The sequence below is a fragment of the Chiloscyllium plagiosum genome, chromosome 26 (assembly GCF_004010195.1).
Source record: "Chiloscyllium plagiosum isolate BGI_BamShark_2017 chromosome 26, ASM401019v2, whole genome shotgun sequence".
NCBI classification, from domain to species: Eukaryota; Metazoa; Chordata; class Chondrichthyes; order Orectolobiformes; family Hemiscylliidae; genus Chiloscyllium; species Chiloscyllium plagiosum.
This window is the reverse complement of record NC_057735.1, coordinates 46,453,631-46,475,602: the sequence shown is the minus strand read 5'-3', so window position 1 is coordinate 46,475,602 and position 21,972 is coordinate 46,453,631. Positions and strand designations below refer to the sequence as shown.

At 42.3% G+C, this 21,972-nt stretch overlaps 1 protein-coding gene across 4 annotated transcripts in view; it reads left to right on the top strand.

The window, feature by feature from the left end:
* LOC122563316 (sodium-coupled monocarboxylate transporter 1-like) overlaps positions 1-21,972 on the top strand; it is a 98,409-nt gene that overhangs the window by 60,851 nt on the left and 15,586 nt on the right. For all 4 annotated transcript variants that reach the window (XM_043717036.1, XM_043717039.1, XM_043717038.1 and 1 more), the window contains exons 8-12: positions 1,785-1,873; positions 2,001-2,110; positions 2,720-2,787; positions 4,902-4,988; positions 17,326-17,528. In XM_043717036.1, the coding sequence (XP_043572971.1) occupies positions 1,785-1,873; positions 2,001-2,110; positions 2,720-2,787; positions 4,902-4,988; positions 17,326-17,528 (557 nt within the window). The remainder of the gene's footprint in view (positions 1-1,784; positions 1,874-2,000; positions 2,111-2,719; positions 2,788-4,901; positions 4,989-17,325; positions 17,529-21,972) is intronic.

Genomic DNA, 21,972 nt, shown 5'->3' with positions numbered 1-21,972 from the left:
TCAAGCCATGTGTTCATCCTGCCTATTTTTTCACTTCTACGCTGGCTAGCACATGGCACTGGTAGTAATCCTGAGATCACTACCTTTGAGGTCTTCCTCTTTAACTTCTCTCCTAGCTCCCTGAATTCTTCTTTCAGGACCTCATCTCGCCTTCTACTTATATCGTTGGTGCCTATATGCACCAAGACGAATGGCTGTTCACCCTCCCCTTTTAGAATGCTCTGCAACCGATCGGTCACATCCCTGACCTGTGCACCTGGGAGGCAATATACCATCCAGGAGTCCAGTTTTCGGCCACAGAACCACCTATCTACTCCTCTCACAATAGAATCCCCTGTGACTATGGCCCTACGAGTCTTTTTCCCGCCTTTCTGAACAGCAGTGCCCGCCACGGTGCCATGATCTTAACAACTGCTGCCCTCTCCTGGTGAGCCATCTCCCCCAACAGTATCCAAAACGGTATACCTGTTTTGGAGGGTGATGACCACAGGGGACACTTGCACTGCCTACTTACTCTTTTTCTGTCTTTTTCTCCCACATCAAACAAGAGGCACATGCCATGTGTCTGAGATCCCCTGCTGTTATAAGCTTAGCTTTATGTGAACTAACTAAACTCAAACAATGTACTTAAGTATATGAAAAAGAACGATAAGTAAGAAATAAAAGCCTTACCTTACAGAGTCTTTTTCTACCGGTTAGGGGAGGGGGTGGCGGGAGGGAGATAACACATGTGTAGTATCTCAGGTTTAGCCAGTGCCCAAATATAAATTAAGCCCTCACCTTCCCGGCAGCCCTCGCTTCACCTCACCTTCTCTCCTCGTCGCTCTGTCAAACTGTCTTAGTTTTCTAAGTTAAAACCAATCCGTACTCTAAGCCAAAAGTAAGCTAATGGCCTTAAATGTTTATACTTTCTGTCAGAAACCATTATAGTATAAACAATCTTCCATGAATACTCCACTCTGACAAATACTGAATTAAGTCATTGTTCCTGATAAGCTGTCTGACCTCTTCTTTCCAAAGCAATGAAACCCTTCAGAAAAGTAACCAGCCAAATCTAAATGTTGCTGTTGTAGATGATATTACTGTGTATCTCATTTATAAATAAATCACACACTTGTCCCCACATTCCAGTCCCACCCATTGTGGTTACCCTTCTCCTACTTCCAGCTCCAATGGATACCAGTAAACTGACCTCGCATCAGAGCCAACTGAAATTCCTAAGACTCTGAATGGAAAACAATCCCAGAAATATCCCTCAAATTCACATGTGACAAATGACATTCCCTGTAAAGAGTCTTAAGTGAGTACCAAACATGATTCATGAGGAATATCCCATAACTATAGAATAAGGTGGAGCTGCAGGTCTGTCTCTAATTATGGGGTATTCCTGGGGAATCCCAGTCAGTACTCATTTAAGGGACACTTCTGTCCTTCTGACTGGTCCAAACCGAAGATACAAGTGTACGAGATGAGTATGGAGAAGTCTCAGGACATTTCCAGGTTTTACTAGATTTTGCTTGAGCGACAGCATTCCCTTGGCTTTTCACTTGACAGACTGAGGTAGAGAGTTTTTCTTTCACAAAGACTGGACTGTTCTCCAAAAAAATTAAAGGTTGAGTTGGACAGTATTTGTTCGGGAGCTTGCTTGAGCAAACTGGGTAGGATTTTGCTTGAATAGTGGATGGTATTCTTTCGTAATTCTCCATATAATAAGGGGTAGAAAAGGCTCCCTGTAAATGGATCTTAGTGCACTAAATCAGGTTTGTTATACTCTTGTGTTTTAGTTGCTCCCATACCTGGTGATGGATATTCTGAGGGATTATCCTGGTGTTCCAGGACTCTTTGTGGCAGCTACATACGGTGGGACTTTGAGGTACTGTAACTCTGATTCCATTCAATAATCCTTGATGTTAACATCCAAGTCCCTTCCATTTGATCTCTCTCTTATATTGTTCCTTTAGTATCAAAAGTCCTGATCTCATTTTATTGATGTTTTCCAGTACGGTTTCCTCCAGCATCAATGCATTGGCTGCTGTCACAGTGGCAGACGTCATCAAACCTTTCACCGATTTGTCAGAGATGAAACTTGCTTGGATCTCAAAGGGGCTCAGTAAGTGTGATTTCATGGCTACAAATGTTCAGATATATGCAGAAATCACTTCCAAGTGGGAAGTAGAACTGGTATGAGTTGATCCAGTTCTCAAGTAAGAAATGAAGACCAATCTGTGCTGAAGGTTCAGCATTTATGCATCAAATTCATTCTTTCCTGAGACCTCAAAACCTTAAAAATGTCTTTGTCTTTCAGACTTTCCCTCCACTCGTAAACTGTACATTCTGAAAATCAATGTAATCTTGCAATTGTTCCTGCCTGATATAACGCATCAGCTCTTGATAGCTTTGATAGTGGTTTGTGCTATGTACTATCAACTTTCAGAACACATTTGAGCCATCCTTATCATCAAACTGCTTTTACTTGTAAGTGATATGTGCCTGGTTCACTAGAGATGACCAACTGGGAAACTCAATGAGACCCTTCATTGTTATTCACAATGGACCATTGGTGAATTATTTCAAATTGCCAAGTATAGGACAGTCTTCATGAGAGGTTCTTATTGAGCCTATTTAATTAAGAAAATCGTAAATCACAGTGTGTGACCATGGATATGCTGCATTTAACAGGGATATACTCTTCTACACCAGCTATTCATTTGCTTCATAGGCTTCATGTATGGAATCATCTGCATTGCAATGGCTGCATTGACCTCTGTGATGGGTGGCGTCCTGCAGGTAGGATTCTTCTGTGTTTATAGATGTAACTAGACTTCACTTCTGCTGAATTTTAGCCTTCATCAGCATGGCTGGCCGTTGCACATACAACATTCTCTTAATTGAAATAGCCATTCTCGCGAGCTCACAAATTAGCTGAGAAATCATGGTGTACTTTCCAACAATGCACATTAATCACTCACATCTCAGGTTCCTACTGTACCAATGTGAAGTTTCCGTTTCTCATGCCAGTCTCCAGTGGTCAGGTTCTCAGAGATTCCCAGTTTAGGACTACAGGTCTGCCTTATGAGAAGCTTAATTGAGAAATCTGAGAAGATTGTTACATCCATAGAAAGTAAATTGTTAACTCCATCAATCTGAGCTGCTTTGGGCTGACAATATCGCCAGGTTTGCAAATTCCAATTACACTTTCTTCCTCAGAAGACCCATGCAAATACGAATTCCTGCACGGATGGAGAATATTCTGTGTTCCTACTGCTGAATAAAAGACTCTTACTGATTTACCAGAAGTAGTGAATTTGTTATACATTAATGGTATATGGGTGTCACTGGCTGGGTCAGACTTTAAACCCATCCCTTACTGGCCCTTCAACTTAGTGTTTGCTAAGGTTTTTTTTGATTCAGCAATGGGATGTGAACATCACTGGCTGGGCCAGCATTTATTGTACATCCACCATTGCCTTTAAGGTGGTAGTGAGCTGACTTCTTGAGTTGATACAGTCTGTGTGCTGAGAAATTTCCTAACTGGTAATAGTTTGAACCTTTATCCCCATGATTTGAAGTTTGCAATTATTTTATGCTACTTCTTAGTACCTTGTGTTTATTGCGATCTTATTGGCAGGAATGATGAAAGGCTCCTGCCCAAAACATCGATTTTCCTGCTCCTCGGATGCGCCTGACCCGCTGTGCATTTCCAGCACCACTCTAATCTCAACTCTAATCTCCAGCATTTGCAGTCCTCACTTTTGCCTCTGAACTTTGCTGTCAGAATTGCACTCATTGTGGGAGATAATTACTCATTGTGATCTTCCCTGATTTGGCCATTTGCTGGCCCAGGAGGTGGGTTTGCCACCCATTGATGAGTGCCTCTCAAGGCTCGTGGGCTAACAGGAAGTTAATCATCTTGAAAGTAGCAGAATAACATTGCAGATAAGTGAGATGGAGAGAGCACTTCAAAGTGGTGGCATCCTCTCTGCAAACATTTCATGTTTAAAATATGCAATGGCCTCTGCAGGCAGCATCCAAGGAGCAGGGAAATCGACGTTTCGGACAAAAGCCCTTCATCATGCTGTTTCCTGATGAAGGCCCCGCCCAAAACGTCAATTTTCCTGCTCCTCAGATGTCGCCTGACCAGCTGTACTTTCCCAGCACCACTCGAATCTAGACACTGATCTTCAACATCTGCAGTCATCACTTTCGCCTAATGGTCTCTGCAGTCAGGCCACCCTTGTGATGGGAGACCCGCTGCTGCACTTCAAGCAGAGCAGGGGGCCTCTAAGCCTACATGGCATGTTGATCCCTGGTCTGCAGTTTGGAGGTTGTTTCTATACAGCTGAACTGTCCCTCACCACGTGCAGAGACCTGGAGGCTGACACTGGCGTAGAATGGAGCTAAGAAACTGGCACACTGGTTGGTGACATGAAACTGTGTGCATTCTTGCCCCCAGAATGTGTTAAAGCCCTGCTTATTCCATCTGCTGCCGGTTTGTGTTGGGTTCAATCCCAATTGTTATAACATTACATTGAAATGCATATCTATGAAGAAACATTTTCTGATTCAGGGCTTTCAATAAATTAATACTCAGGACTGTTAGAGACAGTTCCTTCAGGAGGAAGAAAATTTAATAGAGAACAGGGAATGTCACTAAAATATTCCAATTCCAGAGCTGCAGCAGGACATCAGAGCAAACAATTTACCTGAGGATCAAAGGTAACTAGTTATTCTGGTGACATCCGCAGCCAAAGGGTTAAAACCTATTTTAAACTGAGAGGCAGAGGAATGTAAAATACATCTGGTAACTGTCACTGGTGTCAGTGATTTGTCCTGTTAAAACTGCTTTGCATTGCTCTGTCACAGACAAATGTCAACCCTCTATTATCTCTTCTGTTTTCCAGGCGGCTCTCACAATTTTTGGGATTCTTGGTGGTCCATTGCTCGGGGTATTCCTTCTAGGCATGCTATTCCGTTATGCTAATTCAGTTGTAAGTACCTGCCAGACATCAGGGGTTCATCAAGGGGTTGTACAAGTCCTCTGGAACTAAAGTGGAAAGATCAAGAATAAATAGGGAAATGGAGGAAAGAAGTAAAATTCACGGAAGTCCCAAAAGATCCAGGTACATCAAGAAGTAACAGTGAGAAAATGTACAGCAAATCAGGGAAGTTGTAAAATACAAAGCAATATGCCAGGCGTCTCCTATACACAGCCTTGGTTTAACTGCACCCGGATAATTGTGAATAGTTCTGGGGACCACACCTTTGGAGGGACTGCACCTTTGATTTTTCAGAAATAATTCTAAGGGTGAAATTATACAAGATAGTGTTATGTTCTCTAGAATTTAGTAAGTTAAAGAGTAATTTGTTTGAAGATTTCATGACAAAATGTGTATAGGTAGGGAAGACAGAAACAAACTATTTTTGCTGCTTGGAGAGTCAGGACAAGGGACAATGGCCTAATGTTTACAACCATTTTAACCTTTCTCGAGTGAAATTAGAAAACGTGATGGGATAATTTGGATTTCTCTTCTATAAAAGGTAATTGATGTTGGATCAGGTGTAAATTTTAAAAATGAGATTGACGGTTAGAGTTTTATTAGACCAGGGTTAAGGTTATTTATATGAAATTTGGTTTCAGATTAGTCATGATCTCAATGAATTGGAGTGGAGCAGGTCTGAGAAACGAAATGGTTTACTTCCATTTCTGTGTTCATATGTACCCATGGTAATGTGATACCTGGTTTTAGGTGTATTTGTATGTAAAATGCTGCTACCAATTCTTTTTTCTGGACTGGTTCTAAGGGCCAGTTCAGTTTACAGTGATCAAGATACAACCACTATTGGGTTTGAACAGGAAGAGGCTCTTATCTGAAACAACTTATAACTTTTTTGCATTATATCAATCAGGTATGAGTTACATTAATTAGATTAATAGTAGCTTGGCAGTAGAGCACTTGAGTATTGCTGAAAAAGATATGTTGGCCTCTCACAGGCCAATGTGATTTATGAATTTCAACACTGGTATGAATGCTAGGTATGTAGACTGCACATCCCAAAGATGGTAGATGGCACCCAAGAGCAACAAGCAAACTGCTGACTGCAGCCAACTAGCCCATGCTTCCAAAATTCACAATGCAGTGTCCAACATAGGCATGATTCTGCAATTGGACAACATTTGTTACATAATTCTGATTGTACAAAGAATGATGCTGACAATTAGTTTGAGTTTCTCTCTCAGACCATAAACTGAGGCAAGCACTGGAAGATAAATTTAATTAATATACAGAGTCCTGTTCTTTTCAGACAGAAAGAATGCAATAGGTGAGAATCGTTTCCTGGTTCATATCTCAAAGCAATACGTGGCCCAGTCAGAGTCAACTTGTCTGGTTTAAAACTTAAACAAAGCTTGATGGTTTAACTTTAACCATCATTATCTCGTGTACTGTTCACGGCAGCACCTCTACCAATCAGAATGCACTTGCCAATCAATATGCATTCTTCTGTCAAGCAGTATAAGTATTGATTTCCCTTGACTTTGGTATTCTTGTGAATTGTCCTGATTTAGCAAGAGAAAAAGTTTTGACAAGATGTGTCTTCTCAGCAATACTGAAGTTACTTGAACATTGAGACTAAGAGTATAAGAAACGTTTGGATCTTCACAAGATTTAGGATTTTCTGTCTTATTCAGACCCAAGCCTGTATGGCTAGAACTTTATACAGTCTCCAACATTAACTTTTACAGGACTATTATATTTCACAATAGATTTAACATACACTTTTGGACCTCATTGTTGATTAGCATTGTTGGAATTTGTCTGGAGGCATTCAAACAGGCAATTATAGGTTTAGCACTCAAGTAGTGAAATAATCGGATGCCGTTTTTTGTGGAGTTATACAGTTGGTATTCATTAACTCAGGGTTAAATTAGGTAGACCCAAAAACAGGCATGAGAATCACAATGTGGAATTACCCACATTAGTCAAGAGAATACAGAACATATTGCAAACATTGTGCTGCTTGCTCACTCTATGTTGCAGTTAGTCCAGATTGCCAGGCATACAACGGCAGAGTGCCCAATAGTGTTGTCTGATAACAGATATTTTAAATTCACCTACACTTAAATGTATCCTGCACTGCTTAAATCTAATCTGCACCTCTTATAAAGAAGTTTCATTGTGACTGCTGGAAGTGGCAAGATCATTTTGAATAGTGCAACAAACAAAGCAGTGGCTAATGATGGCTGAGAGCATACACCCAGGTTTTCTCATACTGTAATGGATATCTTGAAAGAGGAAGTGAAAAAGATGAGAGATGTTCTATTTCCACATTGAAGACAGCATACCCTACAGATAAAGAATGAAAGTGTAGTGAGAAAAGACAACCAGAGTTCACTGACAGGTGTTATAGCCCTGTCCAAGGGGATGTAGTGGTGTGCTGTTTGTATACTGACCTCACTATATGGGTAAGCAGGCCTGTAGTAGTACTGTCACTAGACTATTAATCCAGAACCCCAGTATAATATTCCGGTGACATTTGAATCCAATACAAATCTGGATTCAGAAGCTGGCCTAATAATAACAATGTTACTTAACCATTGTTTGTTGTCATAAAAAAACCCATTTGGTTACTAATACCCTTTAAGGACAAAACTCTGCTGTCTTTACCTGGTCTGGAGTACATGTGATTCCAGACCCACAGCGATGTGGCTGACTCTTAATTAACTTGTGGCAACTAAGGAGGAGCAGTAAACACTGTTTTTGCTAATGATATCTATATCCCATGAATGAATGAAAGGAAACAAGTTGTCAGGTTCATCTCTATCAGTCAACCCTCCTACCTATCATTCATATGTTTCATTTCACTTTCCTACACTTAGCACTGCTGCAAGCCTTACCTACAGCTAACAGCTTCCACACTATGCTAGCTATTTTTCAAATCCCATTTCACCTCACCCTTACAGACGACAGCTGATGTCCCCGTGCTCTTCTCAAGTTTTCACCTTCCTCCTCATGTTGTCCTAGTCCATGTATCCATTCATACAGAGAGTCTCCAAAAAGTTCCAGAGATGTAGGGGAAAGGAATGTAAAGGTGATTCTGGATAGGAGTGAAAGTAACAGGGTAGTTGTTATGGGATCTTTAAATTTCCAAATATTGACTAGAAATGTTATAGCTTGAGTACTTTAGATGGGTCAGTTTTTGTCCAATGTGTGCAGGAGGGTTTCCTGACACAGTACATAGCTAGGCCAACAAGAGGCAAGGCCACATTGGATTTGGTACTGTGTAATGAACCGGGCCAGATGTTAGATTTGGAGGTAGGTGAGTACTTTGCTGATAGTGAACACAATTCGGTTACATTTACTTTAGCGATGGAAAAGGATAGGTATATACCACAGGGCAAGAGTTATAGCTGGGGGAAAGGCAATTATGATGCAATTAGGTAAGATTTAGGATGCATAGGATGGGGAAGGAAACTGCAGGAAATGGACACAATTGAAATGTGGAGCTTGTTCAAGGAACAGGTACTGCGTGTCCTTGATAAGTATGTACCTGTCAGACAGGGAGGAAGTGGTTGAGCGAGGGAGTCATGGTTTACTAAAGAAGTTGAATCTCTTGGCAAGAGGAATAAGGAGGCTTTTGTAAAGTTGAGACATGAAGGCTCATTTAGGGCACTTGAAAGTTACAAGTTAGCCAGGAAAGACCTAAAGAGAGCCTGGAGGGGAAATAAGAAGTCTTTGGCAGGTGGGATCAAGGAAAACCCTAAAGCTTTCTATAGTTTTGTCAGGGTTAAACGAATGACTAGAGTAAGATTAGGGCCAGTCAAGGACAGTAGTGGGAAGTTGTGCATGAAGTCCGAGGAGATAGGAAAGGCGCTAAATGAATATTTTTCATCAATATTCACACTAGAAAAAGACAATGTTGCCAAAGAGAATACTGAGATACACGCTATTAGACTAGACGAGATTGAGGTTCATAAGGAGGAAGTGTTAACAATTCTGGAAAGTGTGAAAATAGATAAGTCCTAGGATCCTCTGGGAAGCTAGGGAGGAGATTGCAGAACCTTTGGCTTTAATCTTTATAGCGTCATTGTCTACAGGTATAGTGCCAGAAGACTGGAGGATAGCAAGTGTTGTCCCTTTGTTCAAAAAGGGGAGTAGAGACAGCCCTGATAATTACAGACCAGTGAGCCTTATTTCGGTTGTGGGTAAAGTGTTGGAAAGAATTAAAAGTGATAGGATTTATAATCATCGAGAAAGGAATAATTTGATTAGGGGTAGTCAACATGATTTTATAAAGGGTAGGTTGTGCCTCACAAACCTTACTGAGTTCTTTGAGAAGGTGACCAAACAGACAGATGAGGGTAAAGTGGTTGATGTGGTGTATATGGATTTCAATAAAGCCTTTAATAAGGTTCACCGTGGTAGGCTATTGCAGAAAATACAGAGGCATGGGATTGAGGGTAATTTAGCAGTTTGGATCAGAAATTGACTAGCTGAAGGAAAAGAGGGTGGTGGTTGATAGGAAATGTTCATCCTGGAGTTCAGTTACTAGTGATGTGCTGCAAGGATCTGTTTGGGGCCACTGCTGTTTGTCATTTTTATAAATGACCTGGGTGAGAGTGTAGAAGGATGGCTTTGTAAATTAGCAGATGATAGTAAGATTAGTGGAGATGTGGACAGTGTCAAAGGACGTTGCAGGTTATAGAGGGACATAGATAACCTGCAGAGCTGGGCTAAGAGGTGGCAAATGAAGTTTAATGTGGAAAATTGTGAAGCGATTCACTTTGGAAGAGTAACAGGAATACAGAGTACTGGGCTAATGGTAAGATTCCTGGTAGTGTGGATGAGCTGAAAGATCTCGGCGTCCATGTACATAGATCCCTGAAAGTTGCCACCCAGGTTGGTAGGGCTTTTAAGAAGACATACAAGCTTTTATTGGTGGAGGGATTGAGTTTTGGAGCCATGAGGTCATGTTGCAGCTGTACAAAATTCTCGTGCGGCCGCACTTGGAGTATTGCATACAAGTCTGGTCACTGCATTATAGGGAGGATGTGGAAGCTTTGGAAAGGGTTCAGAGGAGATTTACCAGAATGTTGCCTGGTATGGAGGAAAAGTCTTATGAGGAAAGGCTGTGGGACTTGAGGCTGTTTTTGTTAGAAGAAAGTTGAGAGGTGACTTAATAGAGACATACAGGATGATCAGGGGATTAGATAGAGTGGACAGTGAGAATCTTTTTCTTCAGATGGTGTTGGCTTGCATGAGGGGACATAGCTTTAAGTTGAGTGGTGATAGATGGAGGACAGATGTCAGAGGTAGGTTCTTTACTCTGAGAGTAGTAAAGTCGTGGAATACTCTGCCTGTGACAGTAGTAGACACGCCAACTTTAAGGGTATTTAAATGGTCATCGGATAAACATATGGATGATAATGGAGTAGTGTAGGTTAGACGGGTTTCAGATTGGTTTCACAGGCCAGCACAACATTGAGGACTGAAGGGCCTGTTTCACACTGTAATGCTCTATGTTCTATGAACTGTAACCAGGATACACAATGGAGGAACACCAAAAAGCAGTAATGATGAAGGTAAGTCATCGCTTCATTTCACATGTGAAACTATCAGCTCATGCATCGAGGATTGTTTGACGATGATGCGGTAAATCTATCTGTAGTGAATTGGAGCATTATCAGGAGAGGAGTGGAGCACAATGAACCTGGGGATGAACAGTGGCAACAGAGCTTCCAGATAGAAGCCTGAGGAGGGGCCTCAGATGGAGCACAATCAGAGCAGCAGCAGGAGAAGAGTGGAGAGGATCACTGAATCCAGAGACAGCTCCAAAGGTGATGTCAGATTTTATAAAGTGACATGGCAAGAAAATTGGCAGTTTAGGAACCAGCTTTACAAATTTGGTGAGTTGTGGATAAGTTTGAATAATTAGTTCCTAGTTTATTGAATTTGATTGGGAAAGTTCAAGGAGGAAAATTCTCCCCCATGGAACGCTGCTGCTGAAGTATGTGGGAAATCAGAGACGCTTCCACTGTCCATGGTGACCATGTATACAGGAAGTGTGCTGAGATGCAGCTCCTGATTCACTGCATGGACTGGCTGGAGCTGCAGATGGACTCACTGTGGACCATTCATTATGCTGAGATTTATTAGAAAGCATGTTTAGTAAGCTGGTCACACAAGTAGTGGCTACACAGGCAGAAAAGTGGGTGACTACGAGGAAGACTGGTAAGTACACACAGGCAGTGCAGGAGTCCCCTGTGGTCATCCATCTTTCAAAGAGCTATACTGTTTTGGGTACGTTTGGGGTGGGTGGTCTCAGGTTTGTGGCACCACGGTTGGTTCTGCTGCACAAGAGTGGAGGGAAAAAACTGGGAGAGCTATTGTGATAGGAAACTCGGGTCAGGAATGTCTCAGAGAGGCTGCAGGGCATTCTGAAGGCGCAGGGTGAACAGCCAGCAGTTGTGGTTCATGTCAGTACCAGTAACATGCATAAAAAAGAAATGAGATCCTGTAACAGGAGTTTAGGCAGTTAGATATTAGTTTGACGAAGAAGACAACCGAGGTCATCTCCTAATTACTTCCAGTGCCATGTGCTACTGAGTATAGGAATAGAAAGAGAGGACAGATAAATGTTTGGCTTAAGAGGTAGTGCAGGAAGCAGGGCTTCAGATTTTTAGATCATTGAGACAGTTACTGGGCTAGGTGGGACCTGTAAAAGCTGGGCAGGTTGTACCTGAACTGGAATGGGTCCAATATCTCTGCTGGGAGGTTTGCTCATGCTGTTGGGGAGCTTTTGAACTAATTTGGCAGGGCGATGAGGGACAGGGTAGATGAAAAGCTGAGAGCAGGGGCCAATCATACATAGAAGGAATGCCAGAACAGGAGGTGGAAAAGCTTGGTTAAGGCACATGGGAGGTCCAGAAAATTGAAGTATCTACTTTAATGCAAGGAGTTTGATTGGTAAGGCTGATGAACTTAAAACATTGATCAACATGTGGGAATATGATATTGTTGAAATTATTAAGACATGGTTGAAGGAAGTACAGGACTGGCAGCTTAACATTCCAGGCTATAGAAATTTCACATGCGATTGGTGGGAGAGTAAGAGAGCTGAGGCATTTCATTATTGATAAAGGAGACCATCACTACAGTAATGAGGTACATTATCTTATAAGGGTCTTCAAATGAGGCCATCTGGGTAGAGCTTAGAAATAAAAAAAAAGGGGTAATTACCTTACTGGGATCATACTACAGGTCTCCCAGCAATTAGAGGGAAATAGAAGAGCAGAAATGTCGGCAAATCACAGAAAAGTGTGAGAGAAACAAGCTTATGATTGCTTTGCTAAAATTAATTGGGATTGCCTTAATATGAAAGAATTGGTCAGGATGGAATTTTTAAAGTATATACAGGAGATAATTTTATGCCAGTACATAGATAATCCAACTAGAAACAGAGCAGTGCTAGACCTAATCCTGAGGAACGAAACCAATCAAATGGTTGAGTTTCAGTGGGTGAATATTTGGGGGTTAGTGACCACAACTCCGTAAGTTTCAAAGTTATTATGGAAAGGGATAAGGATGGTGCAGAGGTAAGTGTCTAAGTTGGGGGTAGGCTGATTTCAATATCATTAGACAGGATCTATCAAAGATAGACGGGCAGCAGTTACTTCCAGGTGACTGTACATTTGGAAAGTGGGAGTCTTTTAAAAGTAGTATATTGAGAATTCAGGACCAGTGTGTTTCTTTAAGAATGAAGGTTAAGGGCAGCAGGTCCAATGAACTGTGGATGTCAAGGGATATCACAAGTTTGATAAAAAAAATAAGTCAGGTATATTGCATTAAAAACAGGGGAGGCCTTTCAAAAGTACCGTGTGAAGCAACTTAGGAGGGCAATGAGGGGCCTCGAAATATTTTTGACAGATGGGATCATGGAAAACCCCAAAACTTTTATTAAGTATACTAAGAGTAAGAAGATAACCAGGGAAAAAGTGGGATCTATTAGAGACCAAAGGGGCAACCTGTTTGTGGAGCCAGTGTATTCACAGAGGAAGAAAGACATTGTTACTAGGGATTTCAGTTGGGATATTGAGGTTCTAGAACATAGTAATATTAATAAGGAGAATGTATTAGATATTTTAACAGATAAAGTTGTAAAAATGCCCAGGACCTGATGAGATATATCCCAGATTTCAATGGGCATAAGGGAGGAGACAAATGGGGTCCTGGTGGAGATGTTGAATACTTTAAAAATAAAGTGTCAGATGACTGGAGGATAGCTAATGTTCAAGAAGGGCAGCAGGAATAAACCACAGAATTACAGACCATTTAGGCTGATGTTAGTGGTAGGGAAATTGTTGGGAAAAATTCAGAAGGATAGGATTCATCAATATTTGGATTTGGATTTGGAATAGTCAGCAGAGATTTGTTCAAGAGAGATCCTGTCTGATTAATTTAATTGAGATTTTTTAAAAGGTGACTAAATGTATTGATGAGCAGTTGATGTAGTTTACATGGACTTCACTAAGGCCTTTGACAAGGTCCCATTTGGAAAGCTGGTCCAAAAGATAAGAGCCCATGGAATCTATGGCGAGTTGGCAAACTGGATCCAAAAACTGGCTTACCAATAGGAGGCCAAATGTAATAGTGGAGTGCTGTTTTTGTAATTGGAAGCCTCTGACCGGCAGTGTACCACAGGAACTTGGAATCCTTGCTATTTGTTATGTATATTAAATATTTGAATGTGAATGTAGAGGGTATAATTAGAAAGTTTACAGAGAACACGAAAATAGGTGGTGTTGTTCATAGTAAGGAGGATATCTCAGGCTGCCATCTAATATTGATTAAATTGGGCTGAGCAATAGCAAATAGAATTTAATCCTAATAAGTGGGTGACACAGTACCTCAGTGGTTGGATCTGGGTAACCACACTGTCAGAAGGATGTGATTGCACTAGAGAGGGTGCAGAGGAGATTCATCAGAATGTTGCCTGAGATGAAAAGTCTCACTTATGAGGAGGGACTGGAAAGACTGCATTTGTGTCCCTTGGAGCAGAGAGGGGAATCTAATTGAACTATACAAATTTCTGATAGAGATAGAGAATAGACAATGAGAATTTCTTCCCAATGGTTGGCAGCTGTGTCTAAGACCCAGAGAGCACAAGTTTAAGATGAGGAGCAAGTGGTTCAGAGGGGATTTGAAAAAAAAACCAAGAGGAAGGTAGAAATATTGAACATGCTGTCTGAGAGGGTGGTGAAGGCAGGTACTATCACAACATTTAAGAAGCACCTGGATTTTATTTAAAATTCCGGAGCATAGCAGGCTCTAGACAAAGTGCAGGTAAATGGGATTCGTGTACTTTGGGGTTTCTTGGTCAGTATATACATGGTAGGCTAAAGTCCTGTTTCTATGCCGGATGACTCTGGCATTTGTGCTTTAGCAACGCAGGGGTAAAGACAGTGTGGTGCGAAATTGTCAGTTACACATATTTCATTGGAGAGGACCCAAATCAGGATTTCCACAATCCAGTTTATAAGAAGTTGATGACAAATGAAACAAAAACTCCAATGATTTGGGAAATTTGCCAGAAAATTGGCATTCGTGGTTTACTGCTGTTTATCTATTATTTACTTATCTATGTTACTTAACTGTGTGATCTGCCTGTATTGCTCACAAGACAAAGCTTTTCACTGTGCCGCGGTACACGTGACAATAAATTCAATTCAATTCAACAACAATATGCGTAGGACTTTGCACAAAGCTTGTGGCGTCAGTGGTGGGCAAGTTGTTGGAGGTAATCCTGAGGGACAGGATGTATATGTATTTGGAAAGACAAGGACTCATTGGGGATAGTCAACATGGCTTAGTGTGTGGAAAATCATGTCTCACAAACTTGATTGAGGTTTTTGAAGAAGTAACAAAGAGGATTGATGAGAGCAGAGCGGTAGATGCGATCTATATGGATTTCCGTAAGACGTTCGACAAGGTTCCCCATGGGAGACTGATTAGCAAGGTTAGATCTCACGGATACAGGGAGAACTAACTATTTGGATACAGAAATGGCTCAAAGGTAGAAGACAGAGGGTGGTGGTGGAGGGTTGTTTTTCAGACTGGAGGCCTGTGACCAGTGGAGTCCCACAAGGATCGGTGTTGGGTCCTCTACTTTTTGACATTTAGATAAATGATTTGGATGTGAGCATAAGAGGTACAGTTAGTAAGTTTGCAGATGACACCAAAATTGGAGGTGTAGTGCACAGTGAAGAGGGTTACCTCAGATTACAACAGGATCTTGACCAGATGGGCCAATGGACTGAGAAGTGGCAGATGGAGTTTAATTCAGATAGATGCGAGATGCTGCATTTTGTGAAAGCAAATTGTAGCAGGACTTATACACTTAATGGTACGGTCCTAGGGAGTGTTGCTGAACAAAGAGACCTTGAAGTGCAGGTTCATAGCTCCTTGAAAGTGGAGTCGCAGGTAGATAGGATAGTGAAAAAGGCTTTTGGTATGCTTTCCGTTATTGGTCAGAGTATTGAGTACAGGACATTGGTTAGGCCATTGTTGGAATTGTGTGCAATTCTGATCTCCTTCCTATCGGAAAGATGTTGTGAAACTTGAAAGGGTTCAGAAAAGATTTACAAGGATGTTGCCAGGGTTGGAAGATTTGAGCTATAGGGAGAGGTTGAATAGGCTGGGGCTGTTTTCCCTGGAGCATCGGCGGCTGAGGGGTGACCTTATAGAGGTGTATAAAATCATAAGAGGCATGGATAGGTTAAATATACAAAGTCTTTTCCCTTGAGTGGGGGAGTCCAGATCTAGAGGGCATAGGTTTAGGGTGAGAGGGGAAAGATATAAGAGAGACATAAGAGGCAACTTTGTCACGCAGAGGGTGGTACATGTATGGAATGAGCTGCCAGAGGATGTGGTGGAGGCTGGTACAACTGCAACATTAAAAAGCATCTGGATGGGTATATGAATAGGAAGGGTTTGGAGGGATATGGGCTGGTGCTGGCAGGTAGGACTAGATTGGGTTGGGATATCTGGTCGGCATGGACGGGTTGGACCAAATGGCCTGTTTCTGTGCTGTACATCTCTATGACTCTAGGGACAAATACTTTCCAGTGTGACCAAGTCTGTCAACAAGCATGTAGAACCCAAACGTGATGCAATAACTGACACCCTCAATCCCAGTGAATAGATATATCGTGAGTTGAAACTTTATTGCTGGAACAGCACAGCAGGTCAGGCAGCATCCAGGGAACAGGAGATTCGACGTTTCGGGCACAGGCCCTTCATATATCGTGAACTCACTGTAATACATCCCAGGGAATGCACATACTCAGTGTTCACTGTATCACATCCCAGGAAATACTCATATCCAGTATTCAACTGTTATATTGCAGTGAATACACACTGAGCAGTTACTGAGTGAATCCACAGACCAAAAATGTCCCTCCTATCATTGCAGATTTCATTGTCAAACAGGCCCTGAATAACTGCCACCTACACAAACATATCAGTACACCAAGACAGTCATGGTCATGATCATGATGTTCTATAAAAAAGGAAGTTCAAGGTCTATTTCATAAAGATATTCATGTGATCACCAAGTACCATTACATTGAGTACTCGATGGGTGCATTCATTTTATGTGATGCGGTGAGTGCTGTGTTTGTGTATTCACTAGGACTTGATACTATGAGTGCTAGGTCTGTGTGTTCACTGGACCAAGATACAGGAGTGCTGGGTGTATGTTTTCAAACAGACACTAATTCCTATGATCACCGAGTACCATCATCAAATGCCAGATTTAGATCCTTTGAATGCTTTGTATTGTGCTCCTCCTTCACTGTCAGTGGTGGAGGCAGGCTGTCATGCCTCGGCCTGGAATGACATTGGAAGCTGTCCTCTGGCTGCATGAGGCTGTGAGGATTGAGAGGGATAGCTGACCAGTGACAGGCAGCTTCTGTATCACCACTGCAGCCTGCAATGCTGGTGTCACTAACAGAGGAGCAGCTAAAATGCTATTTGCAATTGGAAGGCTCCAAGAAATGCAGACAACTATTGTTCATCTGACCCACTATCTGGCCTTTCACGAGGGTGTGAAAAATCTGGCTTCCTTTGGGTTAAAATAGAATTTGAGAATATGGGGTAAAACCCTAAGATCACAAGCCTTGTCTAAAGGAGCATCAAGAAGGACTATGATTCTCAGTACAGTGCTTTGGTATGGCCTCAAGGTGGAATCTGGTGGCTAAGTTTTGTTACTGTTTTACAATGCTGATGTTAAACATTGCCACTGACCTGATGACTGTCTATTCGATTGCAGGGTGCACTATCTGGCTTTGTTGTCAGTGTCATACTGACAATGTGGATAGGAATTGGCGAGCGTGTCTATCTCCCAACACCTACTCAGACTCGACCGCTACCTGTCAGCACAGCAGGATGTCTTGATCTCGGCACTGATACCCCACCATCAGTGAAACTAGGCTCCTACGGAGGAACACAACATACAGAAGAGCTGATTTCCAGGTAAAGTGAAAATAACTGAGACCTTAAACAAAGTGTTTGTGGATATTCATGTTCCTACAGTATTGTAGTTTGGTTCTGCTGTGGAATTTGTAATTCTGTTAAATTATCTTAACTATTTTACTGTCTGCGTCCCTTAGATATACCCCTTTTTCCTCCTTATTAAGGTCACATGTCTCACTTATTCTTAAAATAACTGGATAAATTATGAAAGGCCTAAGTACAACAAATCTTGTCTGTACATTTGGCCCTGGTACACAGAGAATTGTCAATAAATGTTCTTACTTGTTTATGCTCCTTGAGCTGTTTCACCAATAAAGCAGAATTGTCAGGCAATTTGTTAAACCTATTCACCACCGTCCCTGTGTAAGTGCCATCCAACTTCACCTGTGTGACCTAACACTGAAATTACCCAATTATGTGGGGTCAGGTGAAGATTGCTCTGTTTTAATACTGTGGGCAGGCTGTCAGGACTGGGGACACTTCACACATTCAGGTAAAGGGAGAGGGTGCTGCAGAGATTGGCAATATTGGTGAGTGGGTACCCCTGGCATTCAGGTTTCTTTTTTTTCATTCACTCGTGGGACGTGGACATTGCTGGCAGGGCCAGCATTTTATTACCTGAGAAGATGGTGGTGAGCTGCCTTCTTGAACTGTTGCAGTCCACATGTTGTAGGTTGACCCACAACACCGTTAGGTAGAGAATTTCAGGATTTTGACCCAGCAACAGTGAAAGAATGGCAATTTATTTCCAAATCAGGTTGTTGAATGGCTTGGAGGTAAACTTGGAGATGATGGAGCTCCCATATATCTACTGCCCTTGTCCTTCCAGATGGAAGTTACCATGGTCTTGGAAGGTGCTTTCTAAAGATCTTTAGTGAATCTCTGTATTGAATCATGTAAATAGTACACACTGATGCTGCTGAGTGTCGATGATGGAGGAAGTGGATGTTTGTGGATGTGGTGCCAATCAAGTGGGCTGCTTCAACCTGGATAGTGTCAAGCTTCTTGAGTGTTGTTGGAGCTGTACCATCCGTGCAAGTGTGGAGTATTCCATCACACTCCTGACGTGTTCCTCATTGATGGTGGACAAGCTTTGGTAAGTTGAGTTATTCACCACAGCATTTCTAGCCTCTGACCTACTCTTACAGCCACTATGTTTATGTGATGAGTCCAGCTGAGTTTCTGGTTAATGGTAACCCCCAGGATGTTGCTAGTGAGGGATTCAGTGATGGTAACATCATTGAACATCAAGTGATGGTGATTAGGTTGTCTCTTATTGGAGATGGTCGTTGCCTGGCATCTGTGTGGCACGAACGTTACTTGCCACTTGTCAGCCCAAACCTGGATATTATCCAGATCTTGTCACATTTGGTCATGGACTGTTTCAGTCTCTGAGGAATCATGAATAGTGCTGAACATTGTGCAATTATCAGCAAACATTTCCATTTCTGATCTCATATTGGAAGAAACATCATTTATTGTCCCCATGATCCAGAATATGGAGGATGGGAGGGGTAAGATAAATGAGTAAAAATGTTAACAATCTTTGACCCAGGCTTGGAACTTGAATGAATGAATTGAATTGAATTGAATTGAATTGAATTTATTGTCATGTGTACAGAGACACAGTGAAAAGCTTTATCTTGCAAGCAATACAGGCAGATCACATAGTTAAATAGCATAGATAAGTAAATAATAGGTAAACAATGGCAAAAACAAAAACACAGGTCTTAGCAAATGTTAAGAGTTTGTGAGTCCGTTCAATATTCTACCGACAGTAGGGTAGAAACTGTTTCGAAACTGGCAGGTTTAGGCTTCTGTACCTTCTCCCCAGTGGTAGAGGTTGTAGAAAAACATTGCCAGTGTGGGGTGGATCTTTGAGAATGTTTGCGGCCTTTCCTTGACAGTGGGCCTGGTAGATGGATTCTGTAGATGGGAGGTTGGCATTTGTGATTGTCTGGGCCGAGTTCACCACTCTCTGTAACCATCTTCGATCTTGAATGGTACTGTTGCCATACCAGGTAGTGATACATCCAGACAGAATGCTCTCGATGGCGCACCTATAAAAGTTGCCAAGGGTACTCACCGTCATGCTAAATTTCTTCAGCTGCCTGAGGAAGAAGAGACAGGGCCTTTGTAACCAGTGCGTCCACATGAAGAGTCCAAGAAAGCTTGTTGTGGATGACCACTCCCAGGAGCTTGACACTCTCCACTCATACCACCTCTGTGTTGTTAATGTGTAGGAGGGCATGAGTAACATCCTGCCTAAAGTCAACAATGGGTTCCTTGGTTTTGCTGGCATTGAGAGCAAGGTTGTTCTCAGTGCACCATTTTTCCAGGTCTTCCACCTCCCATCTGTAGTCAGTTTGGTCGCCATCTGAGATTCGACTGACATGGTGGTGTCAAGAGCAAACTTCTAAATGGCATTAGTCTGGTATTTAGTGGCACAGCCATGGGTATACAGTGAGTACAGTAGGGGGCTGAGTACGAACCCCTGGGGGGCACCAGTGTTGAGTGTTAGTGAGGATGAAATATTGTCCCCAATCTTCACTGATTGTGGTCTGTCAGTCAGGAAACTGAGGATCCAGTTGCAGAGAGTGGGGCTTAGTCCAAGATCAGTGAGTTTAGTAATTAGTTTCGAGGGGATAATAGTGTTGAAGGCTGAACTGTAGTCAATGAGTAGGATTCTTACATAGCTGTTCTTGGTGTCAAGATATTCTAGGGAGGAATGAAATGCAAGTGATATGGCATCTGACGTGGATCTGTTGATCCAATAGGCAAGTTGGGTCAAGAGTAGTGGGGAGCCTGGAGTTGATTAATGCCACGACCAGCCTTTCAAAGCACTTCCAGACCACCGAAGTTAGGGCCACTGGGTGGTGGTCATTGAGACATGCTGCATGAGCCTTCTTAGGCACAGGGATGATGTTACCCCTCTGGAAACAGGCAGGGACAGTGGCCTGCTGCAGGGAGGGGTTGAAGATGTTCGAGGAGACCTCTGTCAGTTGATCTGTGCATGCTCTTAGTGCACGGCCTGGTACTCCATCTGGTCCCATCATTTTCCTTGGATTCACATGAAGGAAAACTGATCTGACCTCTGATGCAGTGACTGTTGGGATAGGTTCGTTAGGACTTGTCGGAATAGGTGTTACCTCTCCGTTGAAATGCTGCTCAAAGCGAGCATAGAAGGCGTTGAGACGATCTGGGAGGTTATGTTATCGTCTGCTATCTTGCACTGTCTCTTTTTAAAACCTTTGATGTCATTCAGTCCTTGCCATAGTTGCCAGGTGTCTATCTGGGTCTTTAGTTTGGATGGGTATTGGTCCTTGGCTGTCTTCATGGCTCTGTGAAGGCCATACTTGGATTCCTTATACTTGAGTGGGTCTCCTGATCTGAAGGCCTCACACCTGATTTTTAGCAGGTTCTGCATGTCCTGATTCATCCAGGGTTCCCTGTTGGTGAACACCTGGATTGAATTCCTCAATATGGCTGCTTCCACACACTTGATGGTGGTGTACTCGTCCAAGGTACCTGCGGACAGTTTGAACTTCTTAATTGGCCTTAGTTCAGATTAGCAGGTCAGGCAGCATCCAGGGAACAGGAGAATCGACGTTTCGGGCATAAGCCCTTCTTCAGGAAGAAGAAGGGCTTATGCCCGAAACGTCGATTCTCCTGTTCCCTGGATGCTGCCTGACCTGCTGCGCTTTTCCAGCAACACATTTTCAGCTCTGATCTCCAGCATCTGCAGACCTCACTTTCTCCTTAGTTCAGATTAGGTTATCATTCTCCTGACTTCTTTGTGTAGGAAGGAGGCTTCCATTTTTAGTGTCATATGTGGTTCTTTCGTACAATTTTTTTTAGTCTTAACATCGGAAGAGAAGAGCAAGAGTCATGAAGGGCCAGGTTTCTAAGCACACTGGGAATGATAATAACTGTTAACAGGAGCAACGGAAGACATACACCAAATTTCCACGACAGCTGACACCTCCCCCCTCATCTCCAAACCCTACTTTAAACCTCTTCCTGATGCTCTGTGAATTCTTTTCTAGTTTTCTTTAATGGGAATTCTGATATGACTGAAATGGGAAAATCACTTTTTTTTAAAAAACCGAAGGATTGTTACACCTTTTAAAAACAAATAGCCTGACAGTCATTGTAAGTACTTTTTACACAGCTGCTTGTTCAAGTAATAATGGAAGCTGGAGCCGGGATATAGGTATGATTGAAGTTTCAGCTGGCAATATGCAGCTAACCAGTGTCTAAACTAGTGACCAATTATTGATGATAAAGGCAAATAGTGATGTGATCGATATGAGACAGATGAACAGCTTGGGGATGTGAATGAGATAGTCATAGGCAACCAGATTGCCACAAAGGCAAGGTTGTCTCCACTGTAGTGAAAGGCATCTCAGGTCTGAAGATAACCAGTTTATTACCCCATTCCAAT